The sequence below is a fragment of the Xiphophorus hellerii genome, chromosome 7 (assembly GCF_003331165.1).
Source record: "Xiphophorus hellerii strain 12219 chromosome 7, Xiphophorus_hellerii-4.1, whole genome shotgun sequence".
NCBI lineage: Eukaryota > Metazoa > Chordata > Actinopteri > Cyprinodontiformes > Poeciliidae > Xiphophorus > Xiphophorus hellerii.
In genome coordinates this window covers 13977078-13997127 of record NC_045678.1, presented here as the reverse complement: position 1 = coordinate 13997127, position 20050 = coordinate 13977078, and the positions used below count along the sequence as shown (strand labels likewise).

Below are 20050 nucleotides of genomic sequence, written 5' to 3'. Positions count from 1 at the left end.
AGGTTAGTTACAGCATTTTTATTCCATATTTTTCCTTAATAACTCCTTTATATTTTAATATTTAACATCAAATTTATGTATTCAGTCATAGTAGCAAAAGAAAAAAGTAAACAAAACTAAAAATTATATAATTTGTCAAACAAAACTTTAGATGTGACCAGATACATATCAAAGGAGAAATGCATTGCAAACACTCTAATCATTTTTACTTTTTCCTTTAATAATACACTTGTAATGTTGGTTATTATGTGCCATGTTCCAAGTAATGAGCATATCTGCAGTATAACATATTATTTGTGTTTAGTCTTTTTGAAAACAACAACTTAAATTTTCTCCTGAAATCAGAGCTTTTTGTCTGTTTGCACTACAAAAAAAATTGAGATGTCAATAATTTCCAATTTGATTTGTTGCACTGATCGTTTTTAAAGAATGAAGTCCTAAAATAAGTTGTGTTGCATCCCACCAGTCTCTGGGCGAGGACCACTTTGGTTTTCAAGCTATGCCTTTTCCATGCAATTATCATCAGGAATGTGAAAGAGTTGGCCAATCTGTAATTCTTTTACATTTAAGCCAGATATAATTTTTAATAAAAGACTCTAGAATATTAGAAATTCTCTGTCTTGGGTGATTGCTTTGTGTACCATTACATTAGCTTCCAATTCATTTTCTGAAAACCTTTCTTGAGCTGGATCTGCCTTTCAGTTTTCCTCTCAACTAAGTCCCCAGAGTAGCTCACTGTTACCTATATAATAGTTCAGAAATAGAAACAATTCTCTCTTTGAGGTATTCTAAGAAACTGCTCTATGCATCTGCCTTCACCTTTAGACTAGATTATTGTAATTAGACATCATGAGGGTATCCAGTCATCTCAGTAAATACCTTGTAGATTGTTCAAAACACTTCTGCCAGAGTACTGACTGTTGTTCAGCAAGGACAGATTACATTTTTCCTAACTTGGCTTTCATACACTAGCTGCCTGTACAGTTTAGAATGACATGTAAAATCCTGCTGCTTAGCTTTAAAGCCCTACCAGGCTATGCACTGACCTGCCCCAAAAATTTCTCTTCTAAATATTCTCATTTTCTTTGGTAATGATTTTCAACATATTGAGGTTGGGAAACCTGCTTTTTGTCCCTTAAACTCAGAAAAAATAAAAGATTAAGCCATCCAATCTAAATCTGTAGGGGTATGAATAACTTTGACCTCAAAAATTGCTGTGTAAATAACATTTGATTGATTGACTGATTTCTTTATGCATAGTAATAGGAAAATACAACCATGCTCAGTTTTAGCATATTAAGCATATACATGCTTATGTAATTTTTTAAATGTGTTACCAACCAAATACCCAATTTCACCATGTTGGTATTTATCATAACAAAACGACAGATGCTTATAAAAAATTGCATTAAACTAGACCCTAATCAAAACTTACATATGTATAATGAATGTAAAATACTACACATTTAAAAGGAAGTACTTTCTTTCTACCTTAGTGAGGTGGTTCTGGTGGTACATGCAATAATTCACCACTCTGCCTCTTTCTTTTTTCCGTCTTTTTTCTCTGAGCCTTTCAGATGAGAGCCCCATCCTCCTACATTCGCACACATGTTGTTTGGCTCTCTAAATGAGCTCATTGTTGTACACCCCTCCATGTGTTGCAGAATGACACACTCCACCCACTTTGTCGTCTTACAGATTGTTTACATACGAACTTTACTATTACTCCACCTTTTGTCCCTCTTTTTTTCCGTTGTTAAATCCTTTCATATGTTTTTTTTCACCCCTCCCCACTTCTTGTTCTTCCCCACCTCCTTCCTCAACCAATGCTGTTGCTTATTCTGCACTGATTTTTTCTGTATATTGCTTTGTGCTCTGCAGCCAGTGAGAGCGTGTTACTGCAGCATCTCTTCCAGTCCAAGCTGACTCAGACTGGTTCTCTGGTGCCAGCTGCCCAGGGTCGCATTGGCCTGAGAGGGACTAAAGTGGCCTTGATGCTCCAGAGGATGCCATCAACCTCCTCTGTCAATGCCACTTGTATCCCCCAGCAGCCTCGGAGGTATCATGATCTTACCAAGGTAATGTTGTTCATAGTTTTTAGCAGCAGGCTGCAGTACCTCATTCCAACTTCAACACATACTAAAGCATCCTTCAGATTTTATGGCGGCAGGTTTCAGTCAAGAATGTGTTAACAGGGGCAGTATTTCACATCAAACAGGCAGCAGCTTTTTTTATCCAGCAAGCAACTGATAATCAATGGAAAAAACAGGGACAGTATTTTTGGTAAGAATCTTGTCTAATTTAAGCTGGTTCCCACCCCATGTCTAAATATAAACCTCTGGGAATTGGATTTGGCGTGTGCAGGCGTGTGTGTGCGGGCGTGTGGGGGGGTGTGCGTGTATGTCCACAGGCATTCATGAGATAAAACCCTTTCCCAAGAATTCATACAGAGATAAAGTATAGGTTTAGGCGTCTGTAGACCTTTCAAGACATTAAACAAAGACATAAAATAAATATCTGTTTTAAACAGCTAAATATTTTTTTCTTGGTGCTATATTTATGGGTGCTAGTATCTTTGGAAACAGAGCAGTTGTGCACATTAAGGGGAGTGAAAAGGCTGTCAGTTTGTGTAACCTCCAAGAGTCCTGTCTGCTGCCTCTGTGGCTTATTATCTATCTAGATCAAATGGTTATATAAGACCCATTTTATAAGACCCCCAACCTATCCTAGCAGCCTTAAATGTTTCTGTGCTAATGTGTATAATACCAATATACAACAATATAGTTCATCGCAGATATGAACAAACACACATGGTTAATAACGAGTTTTGAACTTCCACGGGGGGCAATAACTGTACAGCACTACAATAACTTCTCAAAAACATAAACTTGATGTAAAAATGTGCATTTATTATGACTTTTTGCTAATATGTACATGATCACAGAGTCTCAGGCATATCCATTCATACTCATGAATATTTAGTTAAAAGTTTCTTTAGTAAGTTGCATAGTACAACACCCTTTTGTATACATTGTGAAGCTTCTTGTTGAATATTCAATAATTTTTCTTGGGAGAATTAGTGGGGTAAATTTAAATTGGTTTATTTCTCGGCATAGATCTTAATATTAAAAATTTGTTTACAAAAGGCATTCCATAAGTATAATTAAAATTAGCAATTTTTTTCTTTTCCAAAATGGGTTTTGGTGATGGTTTGAGATTGATAAGCTGGTAAAACAGCCAACTGAGTCTAAGATACAAACATTAATGAGTACATAACTTCAGTGCATAGATGACTAATTTTGACTCTCCATGTAGTTTGGAGAAAATCCACAAAAACTTTAAATTTGTGCATCTAGCACTTGTTTTCTGAATTCGATGGTTTGTGTTGTACATTTATTTCAAGCTGAAAAGAAAACAATAATTCAAATTCATCATCCAGATGCCAAAAATAAATATGACATTCATGGCTATGATGGATATTTGAAAACATCTGGCCACAGATGTTTTCAAAAGCAAGTACGGAGTCAATTTAATCTAGGAACAAATGCCTTTAATAGCTTGATAAACTGTTTTCTTTAGATCAAACAATAAACTGGGAAAGTATTTTAATGTTTGCTGAAACCCTTGTGTGATCTTCTGTCTCCTCTTGAGGCTTAACTCTTTCAGATGTACAATTTTTCTTATTTCATTCTACCTACAGATCCTGAAGAAAAAAGGTTCAAGTTCTTTCCTCCAACGACTTGAGCGTTGTGGGCCAGTCACAGCGGCTGTCCAGCTGAGGGTACGAGAAACTCCTGTTTCTTTATGATAACAACTTAAATCTGCTACCTGCACCTTCCTCAAACATGTAGGATGTTTAGATAGTTCATTTCACCAAATGTATTTCCAGTTAGCAGCAAGCATCTGGATCAAATTTTTAATCATTACAAGCCTGTTGTTTGTTACCAAACTGAGATTTAATTCAGAGATTATCTCACGTCAGTGCATTCGTCACAATAGTCCTTCCAACCTTTGCAACAATGCAGCCCTAAGTGTAGGGTGCTCATAACTTTTTTGTAAAGCAACAACAATATTCAGTTTGCAGCAAGCAGCTCTGTCTGTGCTGGTGACGCAAGGAGGCTGAGACGTGGCTCAGAGAAGCAGTGCCTTTGGTCTGAATGAAACCACTGTGTTGCACAATCACAGTTGTGGACCTGCGGTCGACGAGTCCCCTCCGGGAATGGCAGGGAAGGAGAGAGTGGGCTGAAAAATGATGCTGTACCAAGCCAAACATGAAGCCCTCTGCATGAATGAATGAACAATGAACAACAGCCACTGTGTTCTGTGGGAATGTGTTTCTACGTGTGCGTGTGTTTCTGAGGAGCAATGTGGCTTTTAAAAATGAGGGGTGAGGTGCTGGGTATTGTACCTGAAGTATCTGGGTGATGTCAGTTTGAGGTGTAGCAAAGTGTTTGCACACATATGCATGTGATCTTAGATGCATCATCTTGAAGTAGAGGATTTGAAAAAAAGCTCCCTTTTCTCACCTTTGGAAGGAACAGGGAGTTATTGTTGTTGCTTTGTTCTTTTGCTTCCTTCAGAGGCAAGATGTGCACGCAAAAATCAGACAATGTTGTCTCTGCCACAATGTGGTGTTGCTCAATACAAATTAATCAAAGCACATCAGAGAATCCACCCATCCATTTTCTTACACCTTTGTCCCGAGTGGGGTCGGGAGGGGTGCTGGTGCCTATCTCTAGCGAGACATTTCAGGCGAGAGACGGGGTACACCCTGGACAGGTCGCCAGTCTGTCACAGAGCAGCACAGAGACAGACAGACAGGACAAACAACCATGCACACACACCCACACACACACACATACCCAAGGAGAATTTAGAGAGACCAATTAACTTAACAATCATGTTTTGGACTATGGGAGGAAGCCAGAGTACCCACAGAGATCAGAGAATCCTTAGTCCCATTATATGAAATTTTGTGTTAAATCAACTTCTTCTCCTTTCCTTTTTCAGAACTCACTGTCAGAGATTATGAGTAAACTGCAGACTTGCACTCCCCACTTTGTAGAGTGTGTGCGCCCCAACTCTAACGGTCAGCCAGCCAGCTTTGATAGCTTCCACGTCTCTACCCAACTGCAGTACATCGGAGTGCTTGACATGGTGCGCATGATACGTTATGGATACCCTGTCCGCCTGTCCTTCTCAACGTTCCTCAGCAGGTCAGTGCTGGAATGCTTCAAAAAATTTTTTTTTTACTTTTTCACATTTTGTGATGTTACAACCACAAACTACAACATGTTTTATTATGATGTTCAGTGATAGACCCACACAAAGTGGAAAGAAAAGAAACCATATTTTCTGCATTTTTGGAAAATAAAATTCTAAAAGGTGTAATAGATTTTAGTTTAGCTGCCCTGAGTGAACATTTTGTAAAGAAAACATTTGCCACAAATAGAGCAGCAGGGAAGTATGGAAAGCATGTTTGAACTGTAATTTTCAAGTCTTGCCACTTTGGGTCTACATTTTAAGTTAGTCATTCTTAAACATTAATTTAGTTAATGTTGACTGGATAGACTTGTTGTCCTGCCAATGTGCCTATTGTTTTTTGCAGCCTTTTAAATGTTTTCTTCCATAATTGTCATGTATTGAGTTCCCTTCATCTTCTACTAAATTGTGACCCACTCTCCTTGACCAGTCTGTTAATTTAAGGGCCCGTGCCCTGCAACTTTTAGGTGTCTGCTTCTGCACACCTGGCTCCAATATTAGCTCATATGCAGAGCTCTGTAGAGCTCGATGCATGCTAGTAAGACAGTTTAGCCCAGTAGTGCCCAAAGTCGGTCCTCGAGGGCCGGCATCCTGCATGTTTTAGTCTTCTCCCTGGTTTAACGCACCTGGATCCAATGATGGCTCATTAGAAGGCCTAAGAAGAACATTGACATGCTGAGGAGGTTGTTATTACCACAGGAGAGAACTAAAACATGCAGGATGCCGGCTCTCGAGGACCGACATTGGACTCCACTGGGTTAGCCAATTCAAGTGTGTAGGACAGGGGACACATCTGGTCCTTAATGACTGGAGTTTAAGACAATTGGTTTAGATGGATGGCCATGTCTTGGTAGGTTTCCTGTTGTGTCTTTCTGTCATCATGTAACATTTCATTTTTGCTGACCAGCTCTGCACTACTTCGCAAAGGTGCCCAAATGCAGTCCACTAGTGTTATGATTTGCGATGCATCCTCAAAGCACACTGCCCTACAACTTTTCTTTAAAGAGCTTTTCATTTATTTGAAAATGAAAATGTCGGGTCACTTTGGTCTCGGTCATGTTTAGTGTGACAGGTCCAGCAAAATGAAATTGTAGCAGCGTTTGCTTCCTCCACACTTGAATTCAGACCACATGTTCACATGTGAACAGCCACAATAAAAAGTCAGAGCAACCCTTTTATTTAAGGTGCAGTTTGACTCTGAATGTCTCTTTTTGGCTATTATGGGAGACCACTCTTGCTGATGAAAGTCACTGAAACATTTTTCCCAAGTCAGCCTGACACTTGAGTATTAAAGCAGCCGGTTGTCTGTAAGGTCACTTTGTCCTGTCTTTAAGTTCCTGGTATTGTGACTCCCCATCAGCTCCTTTTTTATACTTTTGTTTTGTTCTTCCTACCCAGAAGAAAAAGAAAGATCTCATATAATACAACAAATTCATTTTCTATCCTTTTATGTTCTCTGGTTTTCATCTGTTTTGTTCAAAATCAGCTGAAAATATACCATCTGTCTTTCATTTTTATCTTTTCTTGTATATTCCTTTTACTGTTTTTTTTTTTTTTTATTAAAGCAGGATTCTATATTAGCACTTTCTTTTTTGTTACCCAATTTCTTAACTTCTTTAATTTTCTTGTCTTTCTGTCTCTCATTTTGGAGATAAAGGGATTAGGAGGAACATTCCTGCTAGATAATAAAGGATGACAAAGCTGGTCGCATGACCCCCATATCCTCTCCCCAAAACTTTCCATATCCAATATCACATCACCATGCACACGCACACAAACTTGCTGCCCTACCAATGTCTAATTGAGCATCCAAACTTCATCACTAGTATTAGATTATAAGAATGAAGGCTAAGACTGCTGGTTTTTAAGAGAACCAATAAAGTTTAAAGTGGGAGTAATATATAAAATAGATATTTTGAACTTTACATCATGCTTTTTTTATTGTTCCTTCATCAAAAACATACCTGGAGTGTGACTTTGATTCTTTCTTTTATGTTTGAGAAATCCTTTATCCTCCTTTGGCAGGGTGCCTAAGCGCTTGCTCTCACCGAGCATTGCCTTTCCCACGCAGCTTGGAGTATCCAAGCTGAGCTTCCAACTCACCACTTCCCCACTCAGCTCCTCCAGACTAGCAGCAGCAGCAGTTAGCAAACACCTGGTGAAACTATACATCTGCTGAGCTTATCATAGTAACTATTTCTCAGTGCAATGCTCTCAAGAATGATGTTAAAGGGATAATGTCATGACTTGCGGAGTGTTGTAAAGAGAAGGAGCTTCTTAAAGAGACAGAGACCGAATTTCAAAGTATTACATTTGATGTACAGCATTTTCATAACAATTGAAGGTAACATAGTAACTTGATTGTGGTATAAAATGACACTTATGTGCCTGGAAAATACATAAAACACCCCCTTTAATATTCAAAATACACAAAAGTTACTTTTCACCCTTATTTACTATGCAAATTATTTCCAAATGGGGCCTAAGGCAAACCTTAATGAGGCAATGAATTCTGAATGAAGAGAGGAAAAACTAGCAGTGTTGTTAAAACTCAGGAGAACAGAAGTGCATAACTTAGCATAACTTTGGGAGCAAATACGTTACCAACTCACAAATACCTTAGTCATTTTAAATACCTTTCACAATGCCCCAAACTAAATAACAAGATAAAACATGGTGGTCTTTACTCTTTACATGTTCTTGGGGAAGTGGCTTTGGATGCCTAGAAAATGCAACCCAGTTCCTACTGTGCATATTTGAGCATCAAAGTTGCACTGCTGTTTTGAGCGTGTTGAACCTTTCATGGTCAGATTGTTCATTACGGTGGTGGGCTGGCAGGAGCCACAGAGAAGCCTAGTAGTGACAGTGGTGGCTTATCTATGGCTGTCAGGCACCACTGTGTCTTGGTCATCAGAGAATTTGAACAAGGACCATTCACACTGGCCTTATGCCAAGGCTACATAAGGCCATGACAACCTCATGACATCCATCCTGGGCTGGAAGCTCGCCAAATAATTTGCTGTAATGCCTTTGGTGCTGCAGCTGCTATGAGCATTACATTCAACCATTGCTCTCCCTGCTTCTCAAAGAATATTGCAGCTGATATGAGCAGTCTGCTCTCAAACCCTTTGCATACAGAGACATCAAAATAAGCTCCTGCCAGCCATGGAAAATCCCTCCAAATTGCACAGAGGCTAGTTGTGTGAAAGAAATGGTCAGTTTTTCAGACTGCAGTTTCGAAGCAAAGACCTGTTTTCATATTCAGCTATAAAGAAAGGGACATGACAGGAAGCAGAAAAGGTGCAAGGGATGGCTCAAAGGGTTTTAAATACCATTATAAAATAGCTTACAACGTGACTCAAAAAAAAAAGATTGGGTTTCAGAGCATTTATAAGGTTATCTACATCCTTTCACAGTGTTGCGATGAGGGAAATACCAATGGTATTTGTTCCTTTACAAGGCTGAAACTCTGAAGGTGGAGACACAAACATAGTTTCAATCTATAAATATAACACTGGCTAATTTTAACTACTTTTTTATGTATTTTATGCAAAAATATTGATTTTTTTTTAAACTATTTACACATGTATGTAATTTCTTTTTAAAGTTGTACTGCTTATACATTAAGATAATCTTACTTGAAGTTTCTATTACTCAAAGAAGCTGGTAATTCCAGAAAAATATGCCATATCTTTCTTTCTCCACATAGACCAAGAAAGTGGTTTGCTGTTATGCAGAAGTGCTCTGGTGCTCTTTAGCTCTGTTGTGATAATCTGTTCAAAAACATATTTCACATTTAAGGTTAAATTCTGTTTGCACTTTACTTATTTGTCTTTTGATTTTTCACATGCCTGTGGCATTTCCAATAGTAAAAATGACAGGCAATTGCTCTGCAATTAATCTTCAATGTTGCTTTATGATCTTGTAGACAAATGGAGCATTGGGTGTAAACAAATCCACTTACACAATAGAGCCACCTATGACTCTTTTCTACGTTACAGTGGCTGCCTAAAGCAAAACACGTTAGTGTCTTGGTAACCAGAGTGATTTAGGGAAAAATCTATTTTACTGCTACTTTTATTTGTTGTTTATGGTATAGTGTGTGTTTTGTGTCCAGGTTTATTTTCTTTCAGATATAGTTTTTCTATAAACCCTGTTCCTTTTAAATCTCAACCCTCTTTATCTAGTAAGCAAATTATCCCTACATATAAGAAGTTAATGAGAAAGACGCATGAGCAAAGAACAAGTCACAAACATAGTTTACGAGCTTGTCGGTCACATTTTTATGTCTGTTTTTCCATGTAGGTTCTCATTATTAATTATTAATGGGCAATAAATTACCAGCAGATGAATATACATAATTCAGTTTGCTCATTGTGCCTACATATTCATGACTAAATGACACTTATGGACTCATAAAAGAGCTGCAGGTCAGAGTTTGTCAAGATCAGTTTCAGAGTTTGAAGTACAGGTTCACTGCTGTCGCATCATTGGTTCAGTTATAGACAAGACCTAACCACAATGACAGCATATAATCCTTATCTTGTATGTCAGGCTCATTTCAGTTTGACTCCATATGAGGCTCCCCTGGGACTTGTAAAAAACAGGGAGCATCAATAGTTTTCATATCCTCATAAGACGGGTCACGGGTTTACAGAGTTCCTTTGTGTTTTATGGGCCCTTTGGGGCAGCGTGAGCTGTCTGTTGGACCAATATTACCACAAAGACGGAAGGGTTATGGTGAGTTCAGTCAGACCCCACTTCTCTAAATCAAACACATCCCTTATTCACGTGAACTCACTTACCCAGTATTGACAGCACCAAGTGGTTTATGTTTCCAACCATCTGCTTGTGATGTTTACTTCGCACGTGCGGTGTCATCAGCTTTTTCCTGCTCCACACTCCCAGGGTAATATTCAAACCATTTACTGACAAGATTTAATTAAAGTACCTGAGGTTAAAATATGACATTCTTTTATTAATCTTCCCCAAGCCCCAAGATAATTTTAGTAATCAAAGATCATGCAAAATGATCTACGGTTTTAATGTGGCTGATACAGCTAAAGGTAGGTGACATACAGTGCCTCACAAAAGAATTCCTTACCTTTGAACTCTAACATTTTGTCATGTCCAACCCATATCTACATGTATTTTAATGAACTTTTATGTAAACAACTTCTTTCTATTGCTGACTTTGTGTTTTGAGTTGTTTTCCTAGTGTAAGGCGAACCTCCCCTGCAATCTCGAGTCATTTCCACCCTCGACCAAGGTTTTCTTTTCATTTAGGTCCACACAACTTCCCATCAACTCAGACGAGCATCTCTGTTGCTGCTGAAGAAAAGCCTCCCCCACATAATGACTCTGTCGTCATTGCATTTGACCACATAAAGCATTTTGCATGTGAGCCATATAGTTACATTTTTGTCTCTTTTGTTGCTGTGTTTTCTGCATGGATTGTACCAAATGGAACTGAGATTCCTGATAACTTTTTTCAGTCATTCTTTGATTTTTCAATGAGACAACTAACGCTTGTTTTACTTCTACCACCTGAGCAGTGGATCTCTGAAGCTCATAGAGATTTATTTTCACCTCTGATGCTTTTGTGAATGATGTTTTTCTTTTCCAGCCCATAGGTTCAGATTGACTGCAACAACTGTGTTCCTACTGTCACTCTTTTCAGATGGGAATGGAATATCACAAAGCTTCAAAACTTCGAGTATTGTTTTGTAACTTAACCCTGATTTAAAATCCCTCTACAACTATACTTGTCCTGTCTTCTTTGTCGCTTGCACTTTATAATGTGGTTTATTCACCTATGCCCTCTACCAGATATTCAGAGAAGAGCTGGATTTATAGAGAGATTATCTTATGCACAGGTGGATTCTGTTTACTAATTAGTGAAGACAATTAGTTGCAGTGTTTTACCTTGACGACAGGTGTCAAACTCAGGCCTGCAGGCCTAATATGTGATTATACTTGGCCCACAAGACAATTTCAAATGTCTACTAGAGCTGTCCCAATAGTAGTCACTGCACTCACCACTAGCACTACAAATCCCTAAATGGTCCGCTGGTGCATTGAGGGACCCACAAACCCCTTCCCACTCATTTAATAGTGACCTCAAGTAGATAAACTGATTCCAGGCTTCTGGCTTGGTCCAGTTTGCATCAGAGTAAAATAATGGGTAGAAAATACACTTAAATGAATGTTTTTTTAATGGGTTTTTTTTCATGCAGCTTTCCTCTCTATTGTTAAGGCTTGGACTTATATGTTTGGATTCTAACTGAAAGCTAATTAGCGTGTACGTTGATACGACTGGCGTTGTAAAGTTAATTAATTTAATTAATTATAACATCTGAAGAGGATGGATCCTTCATGTTGTGTTCTGGCCACCCCTAGACGGGTCATAACAAAGTATATTAAGATTACCATTGAAAACTAACTTGGAAGACTACAAACAGAAAAAGATGTATACGATTTCTTTTTATTGTGTTTTGACATTTGGTTCCTCGTGTACTGGACTTTGCTTGTTTTTGCGAAAAGATTTGCAAAAACAATATAAAAATGAAATTGTAAAATTTCTTATGAGCACATAATCTGTTTTGTTTAAGAAACAATCTGGGGTTTTTTTTAACTAAGAATAAAAATTACCAATGGTTGATTTCTCTGAGAAGTTTAGTAGTCCTGATATCAATGATTTCTTATGCAAAGAATTAATAATACAGATCATTGATTACAGAAAAACTGTTGCAATTAAATAAAGTAGTAACATATTTTACTATAGTGGCAGATGAAAGCATCTTCTTTCAAGCCTTTATAATTTATGTATGTCTGCAGTGGGATTGTCTTCGTTTAAAACAGTGATGTGCATGATAATTATTTTCATTGTGGTGATAATAATTTACATACATACTAGAAGTGAACTTTACATCATGGCAATAAAAATGGTTGTCTGTATAAAACACTGACAGATTTATGTGCCATTTGTCTGCTAACTGGCTGTAGATGGCTTGAACATGTCAGAATGGATAAAAAAATTACAACAAACTCGATTCAGCATCATGTTTTTGCTGATATTCCAGCTACTCTTTTATCTGTGTGTATGCAATCAGCTTAGGCATATAAAACACTAAATAGTTTACAATCTCCTTCACCTGCATTATCTTGGTAGAAACCAAGCTGCTGACACAATCCAGTTGATCATTCATAGCAAGCGTAACCAAGGACGACAGCAACAGGAACAGATGCTCATTGGCTGGTCCACCGTGTAACCCCAATGACCTTTGAATCCATTATTCCAAGAAAGACCATGCCATAGAAATTTTTCAACACTGCATGTTTATTTGTGCAGGTCTAATGTTTCATGTTATTTTGGTTGCTGTTTTCAGATATAAAGACCTTATAGTCCCAACTTTGGGAGACAAGAAGAAATTGTCAGCTGAGGAGAAATGCCGTTTTGTTCTGCAGCAGTCCAAACTCCAAGGATGGCAGGTGTGTTTGTGTGCACGCTTTGCTGCTTCCTCTTCTTTTTCTTTTTTTTTGTCTCCATCAGTAACAAAAGATTTGACTTAATCCCTGACCCTGTGTTTGAAAGATCCCATGGAATCTAGACGGCTGGTTCCAGCTGTCCGACCTCATCATAATGCTGCTCACACACACATGCACACCAATATAAACCCCTACCCCTCTCTCTGTCCTGTCTGCTACACTGCTGTTGTGTCTGAATAAGTGACCCCATAGGTCACATGCAGGCATTCACACCCACCCACACCATCCTACACACACTTCTAATGCAGCCCAGTTTAACACACACATACACACTAATTCTGCATAAAGCTGGTGTTGCATTAGTCATCAGTGATCAGTTTCATGCACTTTCTATAGCGCGACCTGTGTTGCCCCCCGAAATGACCCCTGAATCCTGGAAGTGAATATACTCCACTCCCACTAATTATCATAAATTATTGCTTCATCACTGCACTCTCATCTCTAAACTCACACACCCTTCTGAGATGTCAGCAGAAAACAGCCAGACAGGGTTTGTGTAATGAGGAATAACTCGTATTGTGTATCTGTGTGTGTAGATGGGCAGTAGTAAGGTGTTTCTGAGATACTGGCAGGCTGATCAGCTCAATGACCGTTGCTACCAGCTTCACAAAAGGATCATCACCTGTCAGAAAGGTAACGCATAACCATTACCAAACAAACTCTTATGTGCTTTCTGTCGGTTTCTGAAACCTTCCTCATCTCCTTCTTGTTTCTCAGTGATCCGCGGCTGGCTGGCCAGGCAACGGGTCAGTCACAGGCTGTCGCTGCAGCACAAAGAGGAGAGTAGCGTGCAGCGTTTCCTGCAGGGAGCCGAAGACATTGGGCTACGGACCTATGACCAGCTGGTAATCCAAAATGCATCTGACATCGCACGGGAGAGCGACCGTCTGCGCTGCCATGGTAATGGTCAATTCAACACCCTCAGTAGCAGCCCACCGCTTGGTGAGAGGCCCGAGCCAGTGGGCAAAGAGGAGGATCAGCCAATTAGGAGGTAAATTAGCTTCTACAAGTTGCTCATAAATAGATCATAAATTATTGTTTTACAATGCTGTCAGTTTCATAAGCAACCCCTCTTGTATGAGATTTTTCCAATATGATCAGCCTGATTTTTTATTTAGAATACATAAACACAATCAATCAAAATCAAATTTCTACCAATTTACTGCCTCTGATAATAACCACAAGTTAATTCATTGTTCTAATTGTGATGATCTAATAATTTGTTGTCAATTTGGAAACAATTTACAGGGTCACTCATGTAAAAGACCATAAGAGGAAATCGTTTGCCTCTCTAAACATACTTGCGTGTTTAATGAAATGCATGGTGTTCGTGTGTGTGTGACAGGTGTTTTGTGATTAATGATGTCATTGGATATGTCTGAGCTCAAGACCTTTACTTGTAAGCTTTGTGATAGATGATCAGATAATGATCTGTGTTATCAGATTGTATAGTGTTGCATCAATGGAACTTTACTCCAGTCTAAACCTACCTCATTCTGACCAAACAAAAACTCCAAACGATTCTGGTAAAGACAATGATGGAGAGAAAAGTTTGATTGAAAATAATTGACTTCTTGTAGGGTTTGACCATGGCTCCAGGAGATTTTTTTTTTGTAGGTTTGCCATTCTCATTAAAAGCATAGTTTGGGGTTGATCTCTTTGTTGATTCTAAACCGTTCACTTGACCTCACCCACTAAATTTGTCACTAAATATCTTTCGGGGGTTGGATTAATATCCGTGATATTAAATTTGGTGCAGATCATATGACGTGGAAAGTAGAGCCAAAAGTATGGTCAAGGCATAATGTCTGAGTATGCTACACCCTTTGTAGAGTGTAGCGTACTCAGCAACTGTCAGTGCTGGAAACCAAGTTACACCAACATGTCTTGTGCCACTGGGCACTCTGTCATGTTGATCATGTTATGGGAATCAAATGTGGACATTACAAAGTCAAATATTACACTTCCTGTTTCCAGGAAGTGAGAGCTGGAAGTGAATTGTGATTTTTAAGTGTTGACATGATTTGACCATTGAGTATTATAGTGGACCAAATGTGGATCAGTTCTTCAAGGTTTGGTGTCTGAGTTTTAGATTTTCATGTTTCAAAGCAAGAGGTCAAATTTTGAAGTTTTGCCACACCCAACATGCTCAAAAATTCACTATTTTGATAACTTTAGATCACCCATTCCTTATACAACAAAGTCTCCAGTTTGATGAAATTTGGAGGCTATAAATGGCTAACGTATTTTATTAGAATATTATGTAACAGACCAACACCATTTTGAAGTTTGTGTGAAAAAATGTGGACAAGCTCCAGTGGTTTTAGTACTTTTGCAAGGTATGGTACTAGAGGCCTTTTAAAACTTTTAGAGTAAATTAAGCTAAAACAAAAAAAGTTGCAGATTGCACCTCAGCACCCATTGTCAGAGAAACTCTCTCCTGATTTCTGTATGTTTTCTCTGTCTTTATACTCATAACATCTGCTGCCTCGACAGGAGCAGAGAGGGGCTACTAACAAGCAAAATGTTATCATGTGGTGTACTGTCAGACGAGTCACATTTGCAGTTGCCTAGTTTCTCTTCTGGCTTCATAAAATGCCCTGTCTGAGCCTCTCCTCACACATGCTATGTTACCCCCTGCATGCATTTGCAAAAGTAACAGATGGCTAACCCAGATTAGCAGAGGAAATATCAAGATAGATGTTATCCAATTACAGCAAGGAGATTATATTTAAATCCTAATCTCTGACTGTTGTCATTCAAACTGCCCCTTTTGTTCAGTTTTTAATTTTCAGGCTTGTGGTTTCAGCATCCTAAATATCTTAATATAATTATTTATTAAATCATAAAACACTTTTGTGTCATGGAGAGGGATTTTTTTCCCCGTCTTAATGAAAAAAGTGATTTTAGGATAACATTGAAAGACAATCTTAAACAGAGCAAAAATTTAATTTTTCTCCTTTGGCTCAGTATTTCACCCTGTCACATTCTTTCTGTTTTATTCATTTTGCTTTAAAGGATGGTGGAGAAGAGCGGAAAAGTCCACGAGGGGCATGTCAATGGGGGAAGCAGAATTATTCGGCACTTTCGTTCTAGTTCAGTGCCCATTCCCCTTGCTGTGGATAACATGGTCCACTTCTCTGCAAGTCCACCAGTCAGACCAGCCTTGCAGCAAGCAGCTCAGAACAATGAGGACGGAGCAGGGAATGGGAGTCTCTCTTCTCCTCGCAAGCAACCTCCTCCAAAACCAAAGAGGGACCCCAACACCCGCCTGAGTGCATCTTATGAAGCTGTAAGCTCAGGATTGACAATGGCTCCCAAAGAAAGCTGCACTCCAGAGGGGTCTAGTTCACCGGCTGAAAGTCCCCCAAAATCCCAGCTATCCCCCAGTGACCCAGCAGGTATGTAAACTGAGTTGTTTCTGAGGTAAAAACACTCAAATGTGTAAGAAGCTAATTAAATGTGCATTGTGTTTTTCTGCCAAGGAATGCTGCCTATTCATTTTGACTATAGAGCGCAAGACTGCTGCTGTTACTATACTTGTCAAGCACATGTTTAACAATACTGCTAATAATTGCATTCCTTTACATTTTACTATTATTACATTTAAGCTTAATCATTCACAGTCTTTTTGTTCCGTTTGGTCAGGTCAGCAATCTGTGACTCTTTAGTTCTTTGATGACATTTTAGAGCTTTCACTGAGCTGTTTTATAACCTCAGCAAAACTCCTTCAAAATACTGAGTAACAATATTCTCATCATCTGCACCTGATGTTTCTACCTGACTTCAGACATTAGAAGTGGAATGAATGACAATTCTGTCACTGCTATTTATATTCTATGTTGCTTGAATATCCTTTACACATTTTATCAAATTTATAAATATTCATATATTTAAATAGGTTACCAAAATCCACAAGCTAAGGTAGGGTGCATGTGGTGTTGTTGTTTTTTGTTTGTTTTTGTGGTCGTACACATTGCTGAAACCTGCTTTGTGGTGAAATCCCTTCTTATGTCATTTCCTCAGCCAAGCCCCGTCCTCACAGTGATGACTACACAACCATGAGAAAGGTACCTCCACCCAAACCTAAGCGCAGCCCTAACACTAAGCTGACAGGCTCATATGAGGAGATTAACGCCGTGGCACCCCAGCTCCACCAGCTGCGCCCTGCTGATGTAAAGATGGCCCTGCTTTCTCGTGGTGGGGGGTTTGGAGGATTCGGAGGCCTGATGCAGAGGGCAGCTTCTTTAGATGCTCCAAAAGGGGTGGCACTCAGCCTATACAAGGGCCAAGATGAAGAGGATGTATACATTGAGATGTTGGGGTCCCAGCCACGGACTCGGAGCCTCCAAGAACCCCCTGACAGCCCAGATCTGATGGACTCAGAAGCTGTGTATGAGGAGATGAAGTATCTCCCACCTGAAGATGGTGGAAATCCTGCTCCTGCAATCACCAAGGCTGCCAGGCTGCAGGCTCTAACATTGGGGCTGATTGGATTGGGGTTGTCTCCTCCAAAGGGTGGGGAAAACAAGCAAATGCCAGCTAGCGCCACTGGTACTATGGAGGTTTCTCACACACAGAGCCTGCCTAACAGTGCTGCTGCCAAAGCTCAGCTTGGCAAAGATGGCAGCTGTGATATCCCTGCTCCGTTCCCCAACTTGCTCCCTCACCGTCCCCCTCTCCTGGTGTTCCCCCCCTCTCCTGTTACCTGTTCTCCTGCTTCAGATGAATCACCCCTCACCCCTTTGGAGGTAAAGAAACTGCCAGTGTTTGAGACGAACCTGAACTATGCCACTGGTCCAGATAGCCCACTGTCCCCACAGTTTTCACGCCAGAGGGCTGACTCTTCACCTAGTCTTACAGTGCTCATGCCAGAAAAGAAGTCTACACCTCCGCTCACTCCTCCACCACCTCCTCCTCCCCCAAGCGCACCACCTCCTCCCTACAGACCACCCTCACACTTCCCCTTCCCACCTGAGGCCAACTTCCTGGCTCTGACTCGTGCAGCATCTGTCACTGGGAGCTCTGAGTCCCCCAAAATCTCCTCACAAAGGGCAGGTGGGGACCTAATGGGGAAGCCGCCTCCTTATTCGCCTGTGAAGATGTCTCGACCTGAGCCACGGAGGGCACACTCATGCTCATCATCACCACTGTTGTTTAACCCAGCCAATGGGAGACCCCTGACCAGCCCCCTAGAGGAGCTCAACACTTTGTTCAGTTCAGGACGCAGCTTGCTGAGGAAGTCAACACCTGGACGCAAAATGAGAGATGGAGGTCTGTTTATGTTTTTTACGATGTTGTACGACTAATAGCTAGATTTTTTGTGAATTCAATTATTTAAGATATAACTTAAAAATCATTTTTCTGTCAGTTTTGTTTTGATTTTGTTATTAATTATAATCCCAAGGCTTTGCAGTAACAAGAAAGAAGTTGCTTGGGTTAAGGCTCTCTCATACTTTATCTTAAGCTGAACATTCAAAGGATGGACACCCCTCTCACTTCAGTATACATCACACCTCTACCCAACCCCTTCTTGCATCTTCCATTATCTTTTACAAAATGATCATGGCGAGAGCACCAAACCCTTCTGCAGACCAACTCCTTCACGGACAACAAAGTTGCAATTTCCATCCAGGAGTTTTTAGCCATTTGACATTCTGTGTTGTTACTTTGTGATTTATTGTACAAATGTACACGATTCCTCACCAGATCACATTAACACTCCCTAAAATTATACATATCGCCTGCAATTACAAAAAAAGAATAGTGGAAGTGGACTAAATAAAACAAATCATCAACATTGATTTTTCTGCATAAAACATGGCCACAAACGTCTGACCAATCATACAACTCACCACACAGAGCTTTGTGCAAGATAGGTGAGGCAGATGCAATTTTTGTCACCAAACTAAGTTAATGACAGCTGATTTCGACACTTCTGATGAAATATGGGAGAGTCTTAAGTTAACTCATGGGTCAGAATACATGCAGTGCCACTGACACATCAACTATCAAAGTTTATACAAGCATTTATTTATTGCGCAACTGAAGAATCTAGTTTTAAACTTATCAGATGGAAAAAAGGATACACACAGATAAAATTATATGGACAATTGTTTCCTCACCTTTGTCAGTCATTTAGGTATCCAACATATATTTTGCATCGTTAGAGTCAAACTGTGCTAGGCTTTTAATGATCAACTTCAGCTTAAAGTGCATTTTCACATCACACACCTGCTGAGCTGTCTATTAGTGCTTCACTTGTGAAACTTGCCTTATCATTTCATTCGTCCTTGTCTGCTGATCAGACCACATATGAAAATATCCCTCTACCACAATCTAGTAATAGGAACAGTGGTATATAGTGGTATGCAGATGTTGAAAGATCTCAGCCATCTTAGAAGATATAAACCCCTCTTATAAAACACCTCACACCTCCATGTGATTAGTCTAGTTCAGCCTACCATTATCTATTATCTATACCCAGGGTTGTGGAGGTGTAGGTGCCAATCTTTAGCGATCATTGAGTGAGAGGCAGGGTAAACTCTGAACAGGTCACCAGTCCATCGCAGGACTAACAACCATGCACACACACACATAAAGAGAAGAAGAGAGCTCACACATGCACAGGGAGTACATGCATTTCCTTGCAGTAAGACCGCAGGCAGAGATTTGAAGACAAATCTCAAGCCCAGTATATTGTTCAGCTGGATTCCCAGGTACTTGTGTCTGGAGATGATCTTTGGTAGTGTTTAGCTGTACATCATTGTGCCTATGCAAGTTCACACAGCCACAGGCTCTGTGCACATAATCTATGATAACATAATGATAAAAGTTTCTGATAAAAAGCTACTCTTTTCATAGTATTACAAGTCATATGCGAAAAGAGTAGACAGGAACGGGAAGTGGACTGTCCCCTCTGGGGTTGCTGACTGACACACAAAGCCAGACCACCACATGAGCTTACCTGTAGATTAGTTAGATCAGGTTTTGAATAGTATCAGGCTCTCTAACATCTACCATAGAAAAATCAATATTGTTATGTAGATGTTGCAATAGCCATCTTTGTTGGCAGACTTGCACAAACCTATTTGTTACTATCTGCTTTGCCGTGCCCTTCGGCTTCCACATTTGCTTTCTTACATGTTGGCTTATGAGCAAGCTTGCATAGTCTCCTTTAGTGTCGCATAATAATCAGTTTAAATTCTGGGCTATTGTGCAAGGCAGTTCAGTGGGCTGC

At 39.7% G+C, this 20050-nt stretch overlaps 1 protein-coding gene across 4 annotated transcripts in view; it reads left to right on the top strand.

Moving 5' to 3' along the window:
* The window catches only part of myo16 (myosin XVI), a 122294-nt gene that overhangs the window by 88689 nt on the left and 13555 nt on the right, over positions 1–20050 (top strand). For all 4 annotated transcript variants that reach the window (XR_004339874.1, XM_032567383.1, XM_032567382.1 and 1 more), the window contains exons 25-32: positions 1882–2078; positions 3701–3781; positions 5011–5216; positions 12651–12753; positions 13347–13443; positions 13528–13801; positions 15829–16211; positions 16837–18084. Coding sequence is in view for 3 of the 4 variants with exons in the window: in XM_032567383.1 (XP_032423274.1) it covers positions 1882–2078; positions 3701–3781; positions 5011–5216; positions 12651–12753; positions 13347–13443; positions 13528–13801; positions 15829–16211; positions 16837–18084 (2589 nt within the window). In the remaining variant the exon portion in view is untranslated. The remainder of the gene's footprint in view (positions 1–1881; positions 2079–3700; positions 3782–5010; positions 5217–12650; positions 12754–13346; positions 13444–13527; positions 13802–15828; positions 16212–16836; positions 18085–20050) is intronic.